The 17466-nt window shown below is 39.3% G+C and overlaps 1 protein-coding gene across 1 annotated transcript in view; it reads left to right on the top strand.

Moving 5' to 3' along the window:
- The window catches only part of ADAMTS20 (ADAM metallopeptidase with thrombospondin type 1 motif 20), an 86710-nt gene extending 70223 nt beyond the window's left edge, over positions 1 to 16487 (top strand). Inside the window, exons 30-40 of the mRNA XM_021384899.1 lie at positions 2892 to 3059; positions 6151 to 6324; positions 9111 to 9281; positions 10214 to 10414; positions 10547 to 10676; positions 10835 to 10929; positions 11024 to 11118; positions 11508 to 11641; positions 12314 to 12405; positions 15195 to 15299; positions 15945 to 16487. Of these exons, the coding sequence (XP_021240574.1) occupies positions 2892 to 3059; positions 6151 to 6324; positions 9111 to 9281; positions 10214 to 10414; positions 10547 to 10676; positions 10835 to 10929; positions 11024 to 11118; positions 11508 to 11641; positions 12314 to 12405; positions 15195 to 15299; positions 15945 to 16034 (1455 nt within the window). The 3' untranslated portion in view covers positions 16035 to 16487. The remainder of the gene's footprint in view (positions 1 to 2891; positions 3060 to 6150; positions 6325 to 9110; positions 9282 to 10213; positions 10415 to 10546; positions 10677 to 10834; positions 10930 to 11023; positions 11119 to 11507; positions 11642 to 12313; positions 12406 to 15194; positions 15300 to 15944) is intronic.

The raw sequence follows: 17466 nt of genomic DNA, 5'->3' as shown, positions 1-17466 counted from the left end.
CTGATCCTCATAGAATTTTATTGCTATGAAAAAAGAAAAACCAAGCAGATGAATCCTAGTTACCAGCATCATGGAATGACTTTGAACGACAGTAATCAAGTCCAGCTTTTTACTGTAGTGTTATGTTTTTAAAAGAACATGACATATGGGAAATATTACTTTTGCTAATGTTGAGACAAGTGCTAGAATTTCTGTGTAAAATGGTTACAGGATACTTTTTTCAACTTGTGCCCTTTTTAAAATATTTGTGTTTATTTTGTGATTTAAAATTCTTACAGACTTTTTTCTACATGTGCCATCTGCGGAAAATATATATATGCTTTCCATGAGCCCCCAGTCTTGTGGAACATTATACAAATGAAGCCACTTTATAGATGTCTTGAGCTGTAAGGACTACGTTGTTCTTGGCCATGTGCAACCTTAGTGATCAGAAGGAAGTCAAGCAGCAGGAGAGTGAAATGCAGTTAGTCTGTTTTCAGTTGGGTGTGTAGGCCTTGGGAAGATCATTACCAGAGCATCTCACAAAACCGGGCACCAGGCAGCAAGAGGACAAAATTCCATGAACTGTGTAGTAACACATTAAAAACTTCAAGGATGAGTAAAGGCTCAAGAAAGGCAACATTCATCTTTGTAAGAAATGTGCTATAGACCAGGTTCAGTAAAAGGACACGAAAAGCTTCCAGAGCAAAGAACAAGGCCTCTGTCCAGCTCAGGAGAGAATCTGGTGCTTCCTTCCTCATGTTTGTGTTGAACTACCACAGAATCACAGAATTCTGATGATCTAAAGCTGAAAGGAACCCAGTCAGACAGGTACCCTAGGTCAGTGTGTGCAGTATGCAAGTCTTAGGATAACACAGATGATGGGAATGCAGTGCAACAGAAGATACCTCATAAGCTGTATTTAAATGCCTCTAGAGACTTGGGATCCCCAATCTGGGATCTTCGATGGAGCCTATATTTTTCATGCAAAGAACTGAGCAGCAGTTACAATCCACCTTCACAGAAAAGCTACAAGAGGCACCCCAAATTCATATTGATTAAAGCTTTTGATTCAGCACTTGGTGGACCTGTTTTCCCTTCTTTGGTGTTCACTCTGTGCTGGAGGACTCTGTGCTCACCTGTTTGTCAGGAGTGGCAATGAGAAGCTGCATTGGACAAGAGCAGTTCATGTCTCTTGCTGAAGACGGGCCACTGTCCTATAAGGAACACAGCTGAGCCTGCCTGCACTTAATGTCAAGGCACACTGGGAGTGAATAATCTCTTTCAGAGCTATTTTTACATATTATCTACGGAATGAAGTCAGAATATGTCCCATTTCAGGAGAATACATTGCGTACAGAGTTATATGCCCTCCTGAATTTTCCACTGATGATCCTGGATCATCTGAATCCAGAGTGAGCACATTTGCTTTTCTAAATATTACAGAGAAAAAGGGCATTTTTCTTTCCTTGGTTGCATTAAGTATTGTTTCTCACGGTTTCTTGTAAGGTGCCTAATTTACCCGCTTTTTTAGCCTGTTCCTGGAAAAAGCTTATTTCTATATTTTTAAAACTTATTTCCAGCCAGGTTTTGCCTGATTTTGCACTGAAGCTGTATTTCCTGAATTTCATTTCCAGAAAACAGAAAATATATGTATTTAGAAATGCTTAATTAAGTTAGTGTGTAATGCTAGTGACATAGACAACAATGTAAGACCAAAGGCAGAGAAGGTACTATGGAAGAAAATCTATATTTAAATCCTTTTTCTTTTTCACAGCCACTTAGAAATTAAATTTTGAGTATTAATTCCCTACCTGATTGTAATGGAAGAGTTTGTGCAAGTATGAAATAAATTACAGGGTGAATTGTAGGGTAAAGTATGCATTTTCTCTTTCCAGACAGGAAAATGTCCAGAAAGTGTCTCCATTCATCTAGAGTTTTTGATACTATAACTTAAAATAGAAATGTTAATGAAAAGGATATATTAAAAAAAAAAAAAAAAGACTTTAGTGCTTACATTAAAAAAGCTCTTGGTAGCCACCTCATTTGGGAATGCTTCAGATGCTCTGTGTTTGACTGAATGCTCCCTGGGACATGCAGCTCTGCTCTGCAGGTACATGGGACAGCCAGGTCTGAAGAGGTCACTCCTAACCTCGCTGCAGCCCAGCAGAGAAATGGCTCTTTCTCTGAAAGAGAATGATCCATCAAGTGCTTTCTAATCATGGCTAATGCACACTGGTGCTTCACAAAATATATCTGCAGCTCCACTGGTTTCATGTTGGAGGGAGGGATGCCCTAGTGGCAGCATGGTCTATCATAGCAACTTTCTGGAGGAAACAGAAGAGCCAGGGGAGGACAGGGGCAGGGCTGTGCCTCTGAGTAATGTGCTGTAACCTATAATGTCTACTTAATACACATTCCCTTGCCTCTGTGCCTTGTACAGAAGGATACCCAAGGCTTGTGGAAATACAGGTGTCAGAACAAGCATAGTTTCATAAACTAGTAGCTGAAAACATGCATACCTATGATTTGCATTTGTCTTTAAATCTTATAATGAGAAGCATAATGCTTACATGAAAATAGAAATATGCTCACTAAAAACAGAAGGCTGCTAGGAGGGTGTTGTGAGATTGTAATATCAAGCTGTCTCCTGCATGGCTAGCTGAGCTCAGATATTTATCAATGAATGTATGAATGAATGAACAATACATGACAGATGTTTGACATCCCATCAGTAATGCTCAATATGAGGGAAATTATGCAGCAATTTCAGATGTGTGCAGTAGATATTATGGCACAATATGGAAGCTTATTCATTAAACTGTAGAGTCCATTTTGGCCTACTCTGAGGTTTCTTCATTTTTTCTTACTACTTTGAGATTTTTAGTAAATTAATATACTTCTCTTTTCAGTGTTCTGTTTCCTGTGGGAAAGGTTTGAAGCATCGTGATGTGCATTGTTTTAATAGCTTCCAGGCTAAAATAGAGGACAGAAACTGCAGACATTTAAAAAAACCACGGACATACAAAATCTGTAGAGCCGGAAGATGTCCTACTTGGAAAGCCAGTGGATGGAAAGAAGTATGTAAAACTGCCATAATTTTGTTCTTCTTTTCTATAATGGTACTTGGCAAGATCACATTCATAACATAGTTGCTTCAGTGAAAAGGAATATCAGCAAGATTTTACATACAAATCACACTTAAATCTAGAAATTAAAAGTTCATTGTTTTTTCTTTCTGTCTTTCTTTCTGTGTTTTGCAATTTACTTGAAATATACCAGTGAGTAGTATGTTGCTTTAACTCGGCATGAGAGAAAAAGAAAATGCTCCAAGCAGATTTTGGTTTTGTGGTTCATTTGGGGACTTTTAGTTTCACTGTCCTGTATTAATCCATCAGTGCAAAAATTTCAGAATTATAGTAGAAATTCCTGTTTCACTAAAAAAAAAAAAAACAAAAAAAAACCTGATCAGTCTCAAATAATTGGTACTAGCAGACCCAGAGAGAGCGTTTGAACTGTTGACTGTCAAAATGGGTGCAGTAAAGGCTCTCTAAAATGGGTTAGAAGCAGAGTTTGACAAAGGGGAAGAATGTTCTCCAGAGTTAACTCATAAAATGTGCTTTTATGTTTATGGTTAAATAGGTATTTTCTTCTCTTTTTGAGAAACTGAATCAGTTCACATGTCCTGATGAGACTGCTGCATCTGTGTTCGAGTACCAGAGAAGCTGCTAGACTTTTACACTCTGACTGAAAACCAAGAATAAAAAACCCATTGACTTTGAAGTCTTGGGTTTGTGCTAATGACCCAAGCATTAAAGACCAATCCCTGAGCACCTCCCCTACAAGGACAGGCTGTGAGAGCTGGGGCTTTTCAGCCTGGAGAAGAGAAGGTTCCAAGGGGACCTTGTAGCAGCCTTCCAGTACCTGAAAGGGGCCTACAGGAAAGCTGGGAAGGGACTCTTTGTAAGGGCAAATAGCAACAGGGTGAGGGGAAATGGCTTTAAACTGGAAGAGGATAGATTTGTATCAGGAACAATGTTGCCAGTAGGAGTAGGGAAGTCATTGTCCCTCTGTACTCAGCCCTGGTGAGGCCCCACCCCGAGTACTGTGTCCAGTTTTGGGCCCCTCACTGCAAAAAAGACATTGAGGCCCTGGAGTGTGTTCAGAGGAGGGCGACGAAGCTGGTGAGGGGTCTGGAGCACAGGCCTTATGAGGAGCGGCTGAGGGAGCTGGGGTTGTTCAGTCTGGAGAAGAGGAGGCTCAGGGGGACCTTATCACTCTCTATAACTACCTGAAGGGAGGTTGTGGTGAGCTGGGGGTCAGCCTCTTCTCTCTTGTAACTAGTGACAGGACGAGGGGGAACGGCCTCAAGTTATGCCAGGGGAGATTTAGGCTGGACATTAGAAAACACTACTTTTCTGAACAAGTGGTCAGGCGCTGGAATGGGCTGCCCAGGGAGGTGGCTGAGTCACCGTCCCTGGAGGTGTTCAAGGAACATTTAGATATAGCGTTGAGAGACATGGTTTAGTGGGGTTATTGGTGGTAGGTGGATAGTTAGACTAGGTGATCTTGTAGGTCTTTTCCAACCTACCTAATTCTATGATTCTATGATTTAGACTCGGTATTAGGAAGACATTCTTTACTGTGAGGATAGTGAGACACTGGAACAGGTTGCCCAGCGAAGTTGTCAATACTCCCTTCCTGGAAGCATTCAAGTCCAGACTGGATGGGGCTTTGAGCAACCTGGTCTACTGGGAGGTGTCCCTGCCTACAGCAGGGGGGTTGGAACTACATGATCTTAAAGGTCCCTTCCAACCCAAACCATTCTATGATTCTACCTGAGTGGAAGTGTAAAAGTACAGTGTTACAAAAAGAGATAGTCTCTGGCGTTATCCAGCCTTAATGATTCCATGATCCTGTGAATCATTAAAAAGGACCCAGTCTGACCTTTTAGAGGAAAATATGGACCCTTTGGTTATTGCTGGATGCAAGCTCAGTTCCAAAATAGTGGTGATAAAAGGCAGGGCACTAACTATTACCAATCTCCTCAATTTGGCCACATTTAATTGGCCACTCCTCTGGAAGGAGTCCAGGGAAGGGCCACAAAGATGATAAAGGGTCTGGAGCATCTCCCTGATGAGGAAGGGCCAAGTAGCCTAGGGAAAAGAAGACTGAGAGAAGATCTGATTAATGTTTATAAATATCTAAAGAGAGGTGGGAGGCAAATGGATGAGACCAGGCTCTTCTCAGTGGTGTGTAGAGATAGGACAAGGAGCAGTGGCCAAAAACTTGAACATAAGATGTTCCACACAAACACACAGAAGAACTTGTTTATGGTAAGGGTGATGGAGCACTGGAACAGGTTGCCCAGAGAAGTTGTGGAGTTTCCTGTATGAAGATACTCAAGACTCGTCTGGATGCCTACCTGCGACCTACTGTAGGGTGCTTGCTTTAGTAGGGGAGATTGGACTCAATGATCTCTTGAGGTTCCTTCCAATCCCTGCAATTCTGTGATTCTGTGATTTGATAGAATGATAGCTCCTTCATGAGTCATTGGGTGGGTTCTGGGACCTCATTGTGCTTCTGACCTGGGTAAAACGGAATGCCTGTCACAGCATGTCCTGGCATAGTAGTAAACTAACTTTGGCCAGGAAGAAGGAAAAGAGATGTAGGGTAGGTAGGATTTGAATCCTTTAAGCTTATCGTGATTTAAAATACTTAGTGCTACTTCAAAAGGCTGCACCATTTGCAAGATATTTCTCCAATGAAATACTGAGATTCTTCTTTTTCTATTTTAATGTTTGCATTTTAAAATAACAGGCAAGACTGTCATTCTTTAATTTAACAATGGAATGAGGTGAGTTCTAAACTTCCAACTGTTTGATCTTACAAAACCTTAAACTCCTGGTTTGCATATGCATACAATGATTATTCCTACTGTGAAATAAGATAAGCAGATAGAGCAATCTAGGCACAGTGGTTGCATTTTTTTTCCATATATCTCACAGGATATATATTTTATTTTAATTGGAATGTACATTTTCATAATAAATTTATTCAGATACTACAGCAGAGTCAGTGGAATGCAAGAATATTGAATAATGGAGGCTGTACCCCATTCTGTTGACTGTTTCATTTCATGCTGACATGATTAACTTTGATCAATTGTAGTGTTCTGTATCCTGTGGTGTGGGGATTCAGCAAAGGGACATCTACTGCCAGCTGAAGGGCCTGGGTAAAGTGAGTGAAACAATATGCAACCACGATGCACGGCCCGCTGGCCACAGGCCCTGCTGGCTGCCTGCCTGCGTGCGGTACCAGTGGCTGACAGATGGATGGGAGAATGTAAGTAACACTTTCAACTTGTACGAAGTAACTATATTTGATGCAAAGAGTTTTCTTATTTTTTTTTCACTTTTGGATACCTTTCTAGTAGCCATTACATTGAGGAATAGCAGTTGAATGTTCTTTCAGCAAAAAAATACATTTTCAGAGTGTGAGAGTGAATTTTACTTCCCTATCAAATACTTGCATATTCTAGCTGAGTATTCACTGCTCTCCACTACAAATGCACCATGTTTCACTACATCATCTCACTATTTCATGTCTTCTTCCACATTTTTATTGCTGATTGCTTGAAATTCCTGTGTTCAATTCCTTTCTCGCCAGATTCTTATACAACCCCATATACTTTGCATTAACGCTAGCTTTTCAAGTATTTATCCATCTGTATTCCTCTCCTGGTGTGCTAGGTACTCAAACTTGGAATATTTTGCCCAGCTGTCTCTGCTCTCTGTGCTCATGTGTCACTTCCTTACCTCACTGGTCACAGTATATCAGAAAAGTTTCCAGATCTGCATTTACAGAGTTCACAGCTGGGAGGCTGGCTGTTATCAATAACCAATGTTCTCATATCAAACATGCATTTTCATACTAAAAATAACAATCCTTACTGAAATAATATATAAAGCATAGTGAAAAGCAATCTTCTGCCTGTCTGATTGCCTGATGATTGGGTTATCCCCAACACACCTAATATTCTGGGCTACTCCATGCCATTAAAAGATGAGGTGTTCCTATAAGCTACACCAGTCAACTGTATCCATATTCCATCCCCTGATACAAGTCCACACATATACACTTTCTGAATGGAGTTGTTAAAGGCTTAATGGGCATATGCACCACTGCTGAGGTACATTTGCTTGCGGATCTCCTGATCTTCAGACTGGGGTCTAGTTTACATTCATTATTTTGAACTGACTTTCTGCCATCCCTGTTTGTGGCCTCACCATTTCACAAATGTAGACAATCACTCCGGTTGCAAGACTTTGTGTGTTAGCACCTTACTTCTACATAATGCAAGAGAATTTTTGTCATTTTTTATTTCTCAAACAGCCCTACCAACTAAAGGAGTGATGCGAGGCTGTTCTATGATGTGTTAACTGTTGCTTTTCCAAATCAGTAACATGATATCACTAATTGTTTCGCCCATTCAATTTTTTTTTTCATGTGGAGCGAATAGAAGGCTAAAGCTTTTCATGTGAAAGATTGTTTGCTTGGCTCTCAGCTTGTTCATGGCTTTTTCATCAGGTGAAGTTTGTAAGCCCAGGTGTACATTTTGCAGCTTCTTTCAACAGTGTACTTATCTCAGTAAAATTTGCAAAGCTGTTCCTTGCTCATCAGGTTTGCAGAGGATGCCAAACTGGGGAGAGCACTTAGTAGCTGGAGGGCAGAGCTGCCATCTGGGAGGCCCAGACAAGAAGGAAGAACAGACTGACAACAACTTTATGAATTTCGAAAAAATATTCATAAATTCAGAAGTGAAGCATAGCCCTGGGAATGAAGGCCCCTGGGGAGAAACAGCCCTGGGTCTGGTGACAGCTGCCCATGGGCCAGCCACGTGCCTGGAGCAGTGATGGCTAGCAGCCTCCTGGGCTGTACCAACAGGGATGCTGCCAGGAGATCAAAGTGATTGTCTCCTGTTTCTCAGCACATGTTAGACCATGCCTAGCTTCTTCGCCAGTTCTGGTGGCCCAGTGTAAGAAAGATATTGAGAAATGGGAGTGCATTCAGCAGCGGGCCTGCAGGCGGCTGGAGGCCAAGCACCTGCAAGTGAGGAGATAATGAAGAGATCAGGAGAAGGGGTAGTTTGTGGGAAATGTAGCAGCAGCCTTCTAAAATCTGCAAAGAAGTTGCCAAGAAGATGAAACCAGGCTCTCCACAGTGCTACAGGGTAGGAAGACAAGAAGCAGTGGGAGTAAGATGAAGCCAGAGCTTCAGACTGGATGTTGTGGGAAACCTTTTCTCAGTGAAGACAACTGAAGCAGTGGAATGGACCATCTAGAGAAGCTCTTGCAGTCTCTTCAAGGTTTTCAAGGAAATTTATTAATGTTAGAGGTTTCCTCAGGCAGAGCTGTTCTACCATACAGTAACTGTTTTCCACACTTCAGGTTGCCTCTTTGATTCAATAATATTAAAATTCAAACAATAGCTTTGGCCTATATATCACACCTTGACAAGTCTCCTAATTGATTGTGGCTTGGTCCAAATTTGTATTAAATTACATTCATGTCTCTGACTAGAACCAACAGGCACTAAGTAGGCAGTGGTATTGGTTATTTCATCTGCTGAGAATGGAGTTTGTGTATTTGAGCCTTTCTTCTTCATAACAACATGTTAGCTTCGGTGTCCAGAGCAGTTTTTTTCTTTTGTTCTATCAAAGTAATACCGTGTATGTACTTCTAGGGATTCCTTATGTTTTGTTTTCAAGGCCAAGTTATTCTTTTCATATTTCACTGAAATCCTATTTTGACTCTTTTCATACAGAAGAGCTTTTTCGCTCACCCTGTCATTTAACCTGACATGTTTATTTTCTGCTCCATTTTACCCACCAGTTACAGTGCCGTGTCATGAAGTGCTATTGTTTTTTTTCAGCCGATTGGAGGTACCTGAACACTGAAAACAAAGTAAAGGATTTTGATTCAGTACATAACTCAGTCCAACACTGATAACAGATTTCATAAAGGTTGTTGCTGTCTGGGCCTTAACGATGTGTGACAATTGGCAAATAGCCTTATTCTGTAAATAAATAGTTTAGGTACACAAACTGTGATTGTTTTTCTCATACTCAGTGCTCAACGTCATACAGAAGAAAGGAAATACAGCAGAAGGTTAAGTGTGTGGATGAAAACCAGATCCAAGTGGATGAAAACTTCTGTGATCCTGCCACAAAGCCTCCATCCATCAAAAACTGCAAGAGAGCTCCCTCCAAATACATTGTGCTCACAGTAGAACTGTCACAGGTAAACTAATGATTTCACTTATATGTCTTTTGTGTAACGTTACACTGAAGAGTACTATACTGCTGTAAAATGTGCAGGAAAAAAAAATGCATATTTTCATCTGAATTTGGGTCCCCCAACTTTCTCCACACTTGACCTTCTGATCAGTCATGGTTTGTTGTAGTAACTCTGTTTGACTACTTCCAAATTCTAATATTAAAAACTGAGCTTGGTTTCAGAGAAGATTGTGCTGTAATGAGGGATGCTAAATGGTGCTAAAATGAGTGTAGTGGGAACACAAGGAGGAAAAGGCAGTGCTGGGGCCTGTTCGCTAAGAGTTTTGATTAAGGATGAATTACTGTAAGCAAAACTATAAAAGGGTGAAAACCAGAGCATTACCTGCCAACAGGAAGATCAGGATGACAAGTTGCCTCTGTTCCTCCTTCCCTTTGTCTCCCTTTGTCATAGCCACCAGTATCTTTATCTGATTTCACCATTTGAGGCTGACCATCATCTGGCAGCCCCCCTGGGAGCTATGAGCACCTGCAGAGGAGAGCTGCCCTTACCACAGGGCTACTCTGCTGGCTCCCAGGGAATGTCCTTATGGGATGATCTCATTGAAGCAAACAGAAATCTTTTCCTTGATTTAAGTGAAATGTGGGCTCAATCTCTTCTTTCCCTTGCATTATCTACATGTGTATGTGTATGTGCATATTGCAGCTGAGAGGGAACTGCTCTGTAAGCTCTGAGAAGAACTGCATAGGACGTGCCATCTCCTTGCATGCATTATTGCAGCAGACCTCGACTTCTGCACACTGTTTAACTGATATGACATACATCAGATTATACAATTTTGCCAAAACAAGGGTCAGAGATGACTTGTCTGCGTTTGCGATGGTGTGGGAAGGTTCAGCTTCACAGGAATAACACCAATACTTGGAATTTTGTTTCAGTGTTCAGCCAGCTGTGGGTTGGATAACCGGCAGAGGATCACATACTGTGTTGGAATCCATTCTGTTCAAAACAAGCACACCTATGGCCTTCGTACTGTAGCATATCGAGAATGCCCAGTAACATCATCCCCATACATTTATAACTGTAATATCAAAGGATGCTCACAAGCAGCTACCTGGAGAGTGGGGAAGTGGACCAAGGTGAGTAGAGATGTGCAAGCTGATTTTTGACAGCTGCCTCAGAAACAAATGGGTGCCAAGGCATTCACTGATCTACTTCTGTTAATTATTTACTGCCTTCTAAACTAACTCCTGATTGCTGTCCATGTCTAGTGCTCAGTGTCTTGTGGAGTAGGGGTAAAGGAGAGAACAGCAGCGTGTATGACTGAAAATGGCTTATCCAGTGACTTGTGCCTGCCACATCTAAAACCAGATACCAGGAGGATCTGCCATGCAGAGGAATGTAAGTGACAGCTATACTTGTTGAACGAACTTAATGTTTTTCCTAGTTGATTTATACAAAAGCAATGAACATATTTAGAGCATAATTATGGGCAATTAAGTACTAAAACTAAATTCTATTCATGAAATATTAATATGATTTCATCATTCATTTTGAAGGTGAAATTATTACCACCTGCAAAGATATCCAGATTAAAAAAGGGATGAGAAAAGACGGTGAATACCTACTCAACATTAAAGGAAGGATGATAAAAGTACGCTTAATATTTGAGATTTTATGAACACATTTTTATTAAATAATACTTTCCTAATAAAGTTTTTGCTAAAGGTTTACATTTGCTCTTGCAGATCTATTGTTCGGACATGCACTTAGACAATCCCAAAGAATATTTGACGTTGGTAAAAGGAGAAGCAGACAATTTCTCAGAAGTATATGGATTCAGGTAAAAAAGTGTTTTTGTAAATGTTTTAAGTGCATTTATTTCTTCCAAAATAAATCAGTAAAAGTGATACTTACCTTGGTAAGAACAGATTAATATAATTTATTTTCCTCAATTTTCTGTTTTGAATATCTAGACATACGAACACATCTGCAGAGATGTGGATATTTCCAAGCTGGACTTGAGATCACTGCAATAAATGATTATAATATTTTTCTATCTTGACTTCAGAAATGCCTTCAATCCACACTGATGTTTCAGCTGAGCTAATAGCTGAGCTTCAAGTTCAGTAATTGTTTAATATTCTGTAGGTGCAATACAATTATTTTTCACTACTGTATTCTGTTATGGAAAAATGTCAAATGGAAAACTAAATCTTTGCTATTCTCTAGGTTACAGAATCCATATGAATGTCCTTTCAACGGAAGCAGGAGGCAAGACTGTGCTTGTCGAAATGATTACCTTGCAGCTGGCTTCACGGTTTTTAGCAAAATAAGATTTGATGTCGCCTCCATGCAAATTAGAAGTAAGCATTTTGGCAGTTTTAGCCAATGCGAGCCTTCTGTCAATATTGTGCATAGCTGTGATTAGAGAATTATCTTTTCAACTCACTTGTGGATCCCATAATGCCATTTCTGGGCAAACAAAATTCATGTTTTCTTTAGGACTTCAGTGGAAATTTTGAAGAAGAAAAAAAAAACACAAAAAAAATAGAGAAATATTTCCTATGTTAGTTTGTCCCAAGTGGTCAAGTGACCTGAATTTTGCATTTTCATATTTAATTTGCATGTGAATTAGATTCAGTTTCAAAGATTTTGTTCCCATTGTTCCCTTTCCTCTAATTCACTGGCATATTTTTCTTGGGAAGGTCATGCCACGCTGTAGACAGTCCCTTCTTAGACTGAAAGGACTGGAAATCTTGCAAGACTTTCAAGCCCCTGCCTGAAGGTGGCAAGCTGGGCCACAGCCTGTTCATGTAGAGCTATGTCCAGGTGCACATCCTCCTATCTTCATCCTGTCTCAGAGAGCTAACTGGGCTTGTAGGTTAGATTAATGTGGCATAAACTGGAATGGACTATTTAAAACATAGTTTATTAAAAAAAAAAAAAAAAAGATTGTCTTTTTTACACTGTTTTCACCTGAGATTCTAATACTCTAATGCAGTGCTTTCAGTGTTGAGTAATTTTCTGTTTTCTAGCCACAGATTTTCTTTTTGCTCAGACTATACTTGGGAGAGCTGTTCCGTTTGCTACAGCTGGAGACTGCTACAGTGCTGCCAGATGTCCACAGGTATTTATGATTTCTCTCCCTTTGAAAAAAGTTTTACTGATTTAGTGTTGTAAGATTCTAAATCTCTAAAATTTGTTCTGTCTGGAGCGTGTAAGACATTAATAAGTGTTTTTTCTTACTCCTTTCTCTGTTGCACTATCTGTTTTTTTCTGTTTCTACCATAAACTGTTTACTCTACACTTTGTCTCTAGGTTCTATGTACGTAAATCAATTTTTCTACTGATTTTATGTATTGCCCTCCTTCACTTCTGAATATCAGGATGTGAAGTATCCTTTGTTTCCACTAATTCCTTCTCAGTCTTCTTTCTCAAGTGACTTTGTGTTCTTTGATCCTGCAGAATTTTTCTTTTTTAATCTTGTTCTCTCCTGACACTGCATGCCTTTGAAGACTACCAGAGGAAATCAACCCTGTTTAGCTGTTGAATTCAATGTTAGTGTTTTAATTTGGACTGGCTGGGGCTTAAGTGAATGTCTCTGTGTCCCAGCTTACTGTTTGTTGGTTCATGCCATGGCGCAGTGTTGGGACACATGAACTGAATGCCCTCTGGATGAAACTGAATCAAATGATGAGCTCCAGAAGGCCAATATGCACTCCAACTACTGATGAGAATTCATTCTATGGGACTAGATGAGAATTAGTCCAGTGTAAAACCCTGATTTGTGTACTGTATATGGACATCAGGTACTCTGACTCAACTTTTTCACTTCACCGTTTTGCTCACACTGCAGTCTACTCCTTGCTAATGCAGTTGTAGCCTTAGTCTAATGTAGTCAACCTAGGCTGTCCTAGGAGTCTATTGGAAGAAATGGGATTCTGTAGAAAATAGTTCATAGAATCTTACCACATTAGAAACCTGAGGATGTCTTAAGGTGTCTGATAATGACCTCAAGATCACCTTCTGGTAGTGCATGTTTATTTTTGCTGATTATAAAGGGAGATAAAACCAGTAAGCTCAGACTTGCATGGAAGTGAATCCTTGTTGTCTATATAACCTGGGTGCCTAAGCTTAAGACAGACTACAAGGGAGGATGCATTCAAGGGGAGCTAGAGACTTACAATTTAGATACAAAGGAAGTGCTTAAGTTAGGCACTTAAACCCTGGCAAGAAAACTGTTGGAGTTCTTCACAGTCTAGGATAACTTCAACATGCAGACTCTCTGGGCTTAGTGCAATGCATGTCTATTTGTGATCCATAACTTTTGCCAGGAAGTCATTCTGCTTACGTGTTTTGCACTGATACAGATTTCATCTGTAAATTTGCATTGAAACTAACGTCTGTGTCTGTATGCAGACAAAAAGTGTCAGTTCATTCACTTTAGATATGTCCCTGGCCTTGAGTTTACTGCATGACAGATAGCTGTTAAGCTGTCATTATAACTGCACGTAGCACTTCTCATTTACTTTTACAAAATGATACCCCTATGAATGTAGTTACATTGAGCCTGTTAATTGTGGAAAACATTCCACACCATCTGTATGAATTTCCTCCAGATGCTTTATTCATTAATGGAAATCTCCTTTTTCAGCCTTCAAAGAACAATCTACCCCATTGATATTTGCTTAAGTTAGTGCATCCTGACCACAGGAGTGCAATCAATATATCAAATCTATGTTGAAATGGACTTGAAACAAATCTGCCATACCAAACAATGTAAGACTGAATTTTTAAGAAGGAATTTCAATGAATTTCAATAATAAAGACTGAAAGCTGTATTTTTTATACATGCACACATACACCCACACAAATGTTTTGTATATGTGTGTATACATACATATATGTATATATATCACTGGCCATATTAAAAATAAAAAACAGAAGCCGAAATGCATAATGGAGATTTTATCTTTGCTGAAGCTTTGATATGGAGATTGAAGAAATTTTAACTAGGTCTGAAAACAGAAATTCAGGCCTTCATTGAATTGTATACAGGTGGCTGGGAGTTTTCAGATTAGAGTGCTGCTTAAACCAACACTTAGGCTCTTTGTGAAGGCAGCACTTATTTTTCAACACATTCCTCTTCCACGTAGATGTAATTTAATCATTTTCCATTCCCAGGTTTATTTACCGGCTTTTAAGTTATTTTTCTTACTCTCATGTGAACCATCTGTGTTATGAAGATAGTTTTCAGAGTATTTATTTGCATAAGCAAAGACCTTAGAATCAATAAAATGTTTTGAATGGTTTGTATAGCAAAGCATCCCATTTAGCAACAGATTTATTTATTTTAACCTCCACTTATGTTCATGTTTAGTGATGTTTTTAAGTATACTGAGAAAGAAATGGGAGACAATAAGATGATGATGCTTGGGCAGTTTGCACGCAGAAGTTTGAGACATGGATGGCTAAGAAGTGATTTGTCTGTAATTTCCAGACAACAGCGGGGCCTGACTACATTATCTCCTAAAAGTTCAGGCACTTAGAAATGACTTCCCAGAAAGTCATCCTCACTTTTTCATATTGCATGTATGTACTTTTTTTGTGAATTAAATTTTAATACGTAGCAAGGAGGCTAAAATAATTTGAATTAACTGATGTTAGTTCTGCACTCATACTCTGGAAACAGGTGCTACTTACTACAGAATAACTAGTTAATGTGTCTCTGTGTCACAGGAGTCAAAAGATAGGAAATAATGTGATGTAACTAACCAGGTGAAGTATGCACCTTTGAGTACTTAATGTCCAGATATAACCTAAGTTATATATGTAGCCATGCCCATGTGAAGTGTTCAAGTGTTTTGAACTCTGTTTACCAGTTCTGTATTTTACCTTTTGTTTTTGTTTTGGTAGGGACAGTTCAGCATTAATTTGGCTGGTACAGGTCTGAGATTATCCAGTACTGTTAGGTGGATGGCTCAGGGCAACTACGCAACTGCTGACATACACAAATCCCACGTAAGTCATTGTCGTTTTCCTTTACCTGCTATTATGGAATATTATGCCTCTGGAGCTGCTGCTGCTGACTCTGTAGTGCAAAGCTATTTACGAATAAAGCACAGTGATAAAGGTCACTGACTTGTCTAAATCTTCTTCCAAGTGCAGTATGAGGGCTAGGCCTGATAAATTAATCTTGAAGATATCATGTTATGTTTAATCACACCTCCTGGAATCTAATCCACATCAGCATTGCCTACCTAGCCTTCTCTGACTGGTTTTAAGAGCCTATTGTCATATTAACTAGGTTCATTAAAAATTTGAAGATACCTAATATTGCCTCATACAAAATACCATTTTACTGAAGATACATACTACAGAAGTTGCCTCCAACTTGTCTCATGTGGGAAACCAAAAGACCAGTTGAACAAGAGCAGTAAACAAGCACAGTTCAGGAAAACACTGCATACCAAGCTAGGATAGAAGGCATACAAGAGTAACAATAAAGGATTTCTGTGCCTGTTCTGTTAATTAAATGCTATCTCTTGATTTAGTAATTGCAGGTTTGATTTGTAAAAAGGTCTATTGTGTGCAAACCTCAAGGAGCTTTTCATACAACTGAGATTTCAGCAGCTTCTCTTGATTGATTTTCTCTCTAATTTCTAGGATGGTACTAAAATATATGGAAGATGTGGAGGGTTTTGTGGGAAATGTATTCCTAACACAATTACTGGTCTCCAGCTTCAAATAAAGTGAGAACTCTGATGTGGTAAGAACATCAAAGGAGGAACATCTGTCATTTAGGTGCAAATTGTAGGTGCTGTGTATATATATATTTTTTAATTCTTTCATCTCTGTAAGGCTCATTACTGTAATGCTCACTGCTGAAAATTCCTTCCTGTTTTCTTTGGTGTTTATTTGGGGAGGTACTGCCTGTTTATGGGCTAACAAGTGTGTAAATCACAACCTTCAGGTTTTAATGGGGAGACCTCCGTTCTTTGTAAAGTAGACACATCAGCAAGTAAATTGCACTCGTGTTGCTAACACGCATAACACCTTAGACTGTGCCATAACTGCAGTACTTACAACTAATCAGTGCAATTCTTTCTGCAATATTCAGTAAAATTCTTTCTGCATCAATTTTCTTGATCGGCTCTACTGAATTTTGGGAAGGAAATTATTGCTACATAAAGAAAACAGCTGGTCATTTCAAACACTTTCTACTTTGTGTATCCTGTTAGAAATTATCTGTCAATAATTTGCAGGAGGAAAGTACATAACCAGTGTTCTTTCTCCTGAGATAGGTTCTATAGAGCTGTGTATTTCTCTGTCAGTAAAAATATTTTTCCTCGTCCCTCTCATTAAATCCTTTGTGGTGCTCAAATACTAGCAATAATGCTGAAATGTGTGGTTTAACCTCTGTAGTCTCTATAGCACGTTAAAAATTTAATGCTTAGTATTTCTGTGGTTACAGGAAGAGAAAATAAGGAGAAAAATTGCTTGGAAGTCTGATTTGAATCCCTGCCTCTCAACCAAATATACTGTAAAAGCAGCGTTATCTGTTGATCATATCATCTTGTGTGTGATTGTATGAGTATGTATTTACTTAAACCCTTTCCACATACACCTTATTACAATGGCATATTAGTAATGACTGTAGTGCGTCTCCTTTTATATTCCAATTCAGTCTAGTTTTCAGTAACCCCAGTGAAAACTTTGGGCAGCATCAAGCCCACAGTGTGGCTGGTGTCCATCTTTGACTCAGTTTGATTTTTGAATGATTGTAAATGCAGCTCTAACATCTGCTAATTAGGATTATTTCTTCCAGAAAAGTAACTGTATGCTAGAAGGGAAGGCTGGCAGACTTGTTGTTTTGGATTACCTTATAGTCCAGAACTGTAGAAGTACGTGCTGACAAAGATAATGTGTTTCAGGGCCAATACTCAGGTATTCCAAGCAAAATTTTCTACATGCGTAGTATCTTATATGATGTACTAGATAACTATACATACTTCTGACAACGTGCATTTGTAAACCAAATACTTGTTTTGTATGCTGGTAGAATTGATAGATCAAATGATGACTATATCAGATTTTTACCCACAAAGAGATAGCCACAAATTAGTAATATGTATTAATTAAAAACAATACTGTACCACATAAGTGTAAGCAGCTACATTTTAGATAA

Source organism: Numida meleagris, chromosome 1 (assembly GCF_002078875.1).
Source record: "Numida meleagris isolate 19003 breed g44 Domestic line chromosome 1, NumMel1.0, whole genome shotgun sequence".
NCBI classification, from domain to species: domain Eukaryota; kingdom Metazoa; phylum Chordata; class Aves; order Galliformes; family Numididae; genus Numida; species Numida meleagris.
Note: the sequence above shows the minus strand (reverse complement) of the source record. Positions and strands in the feature narration are given on the sequence as shown.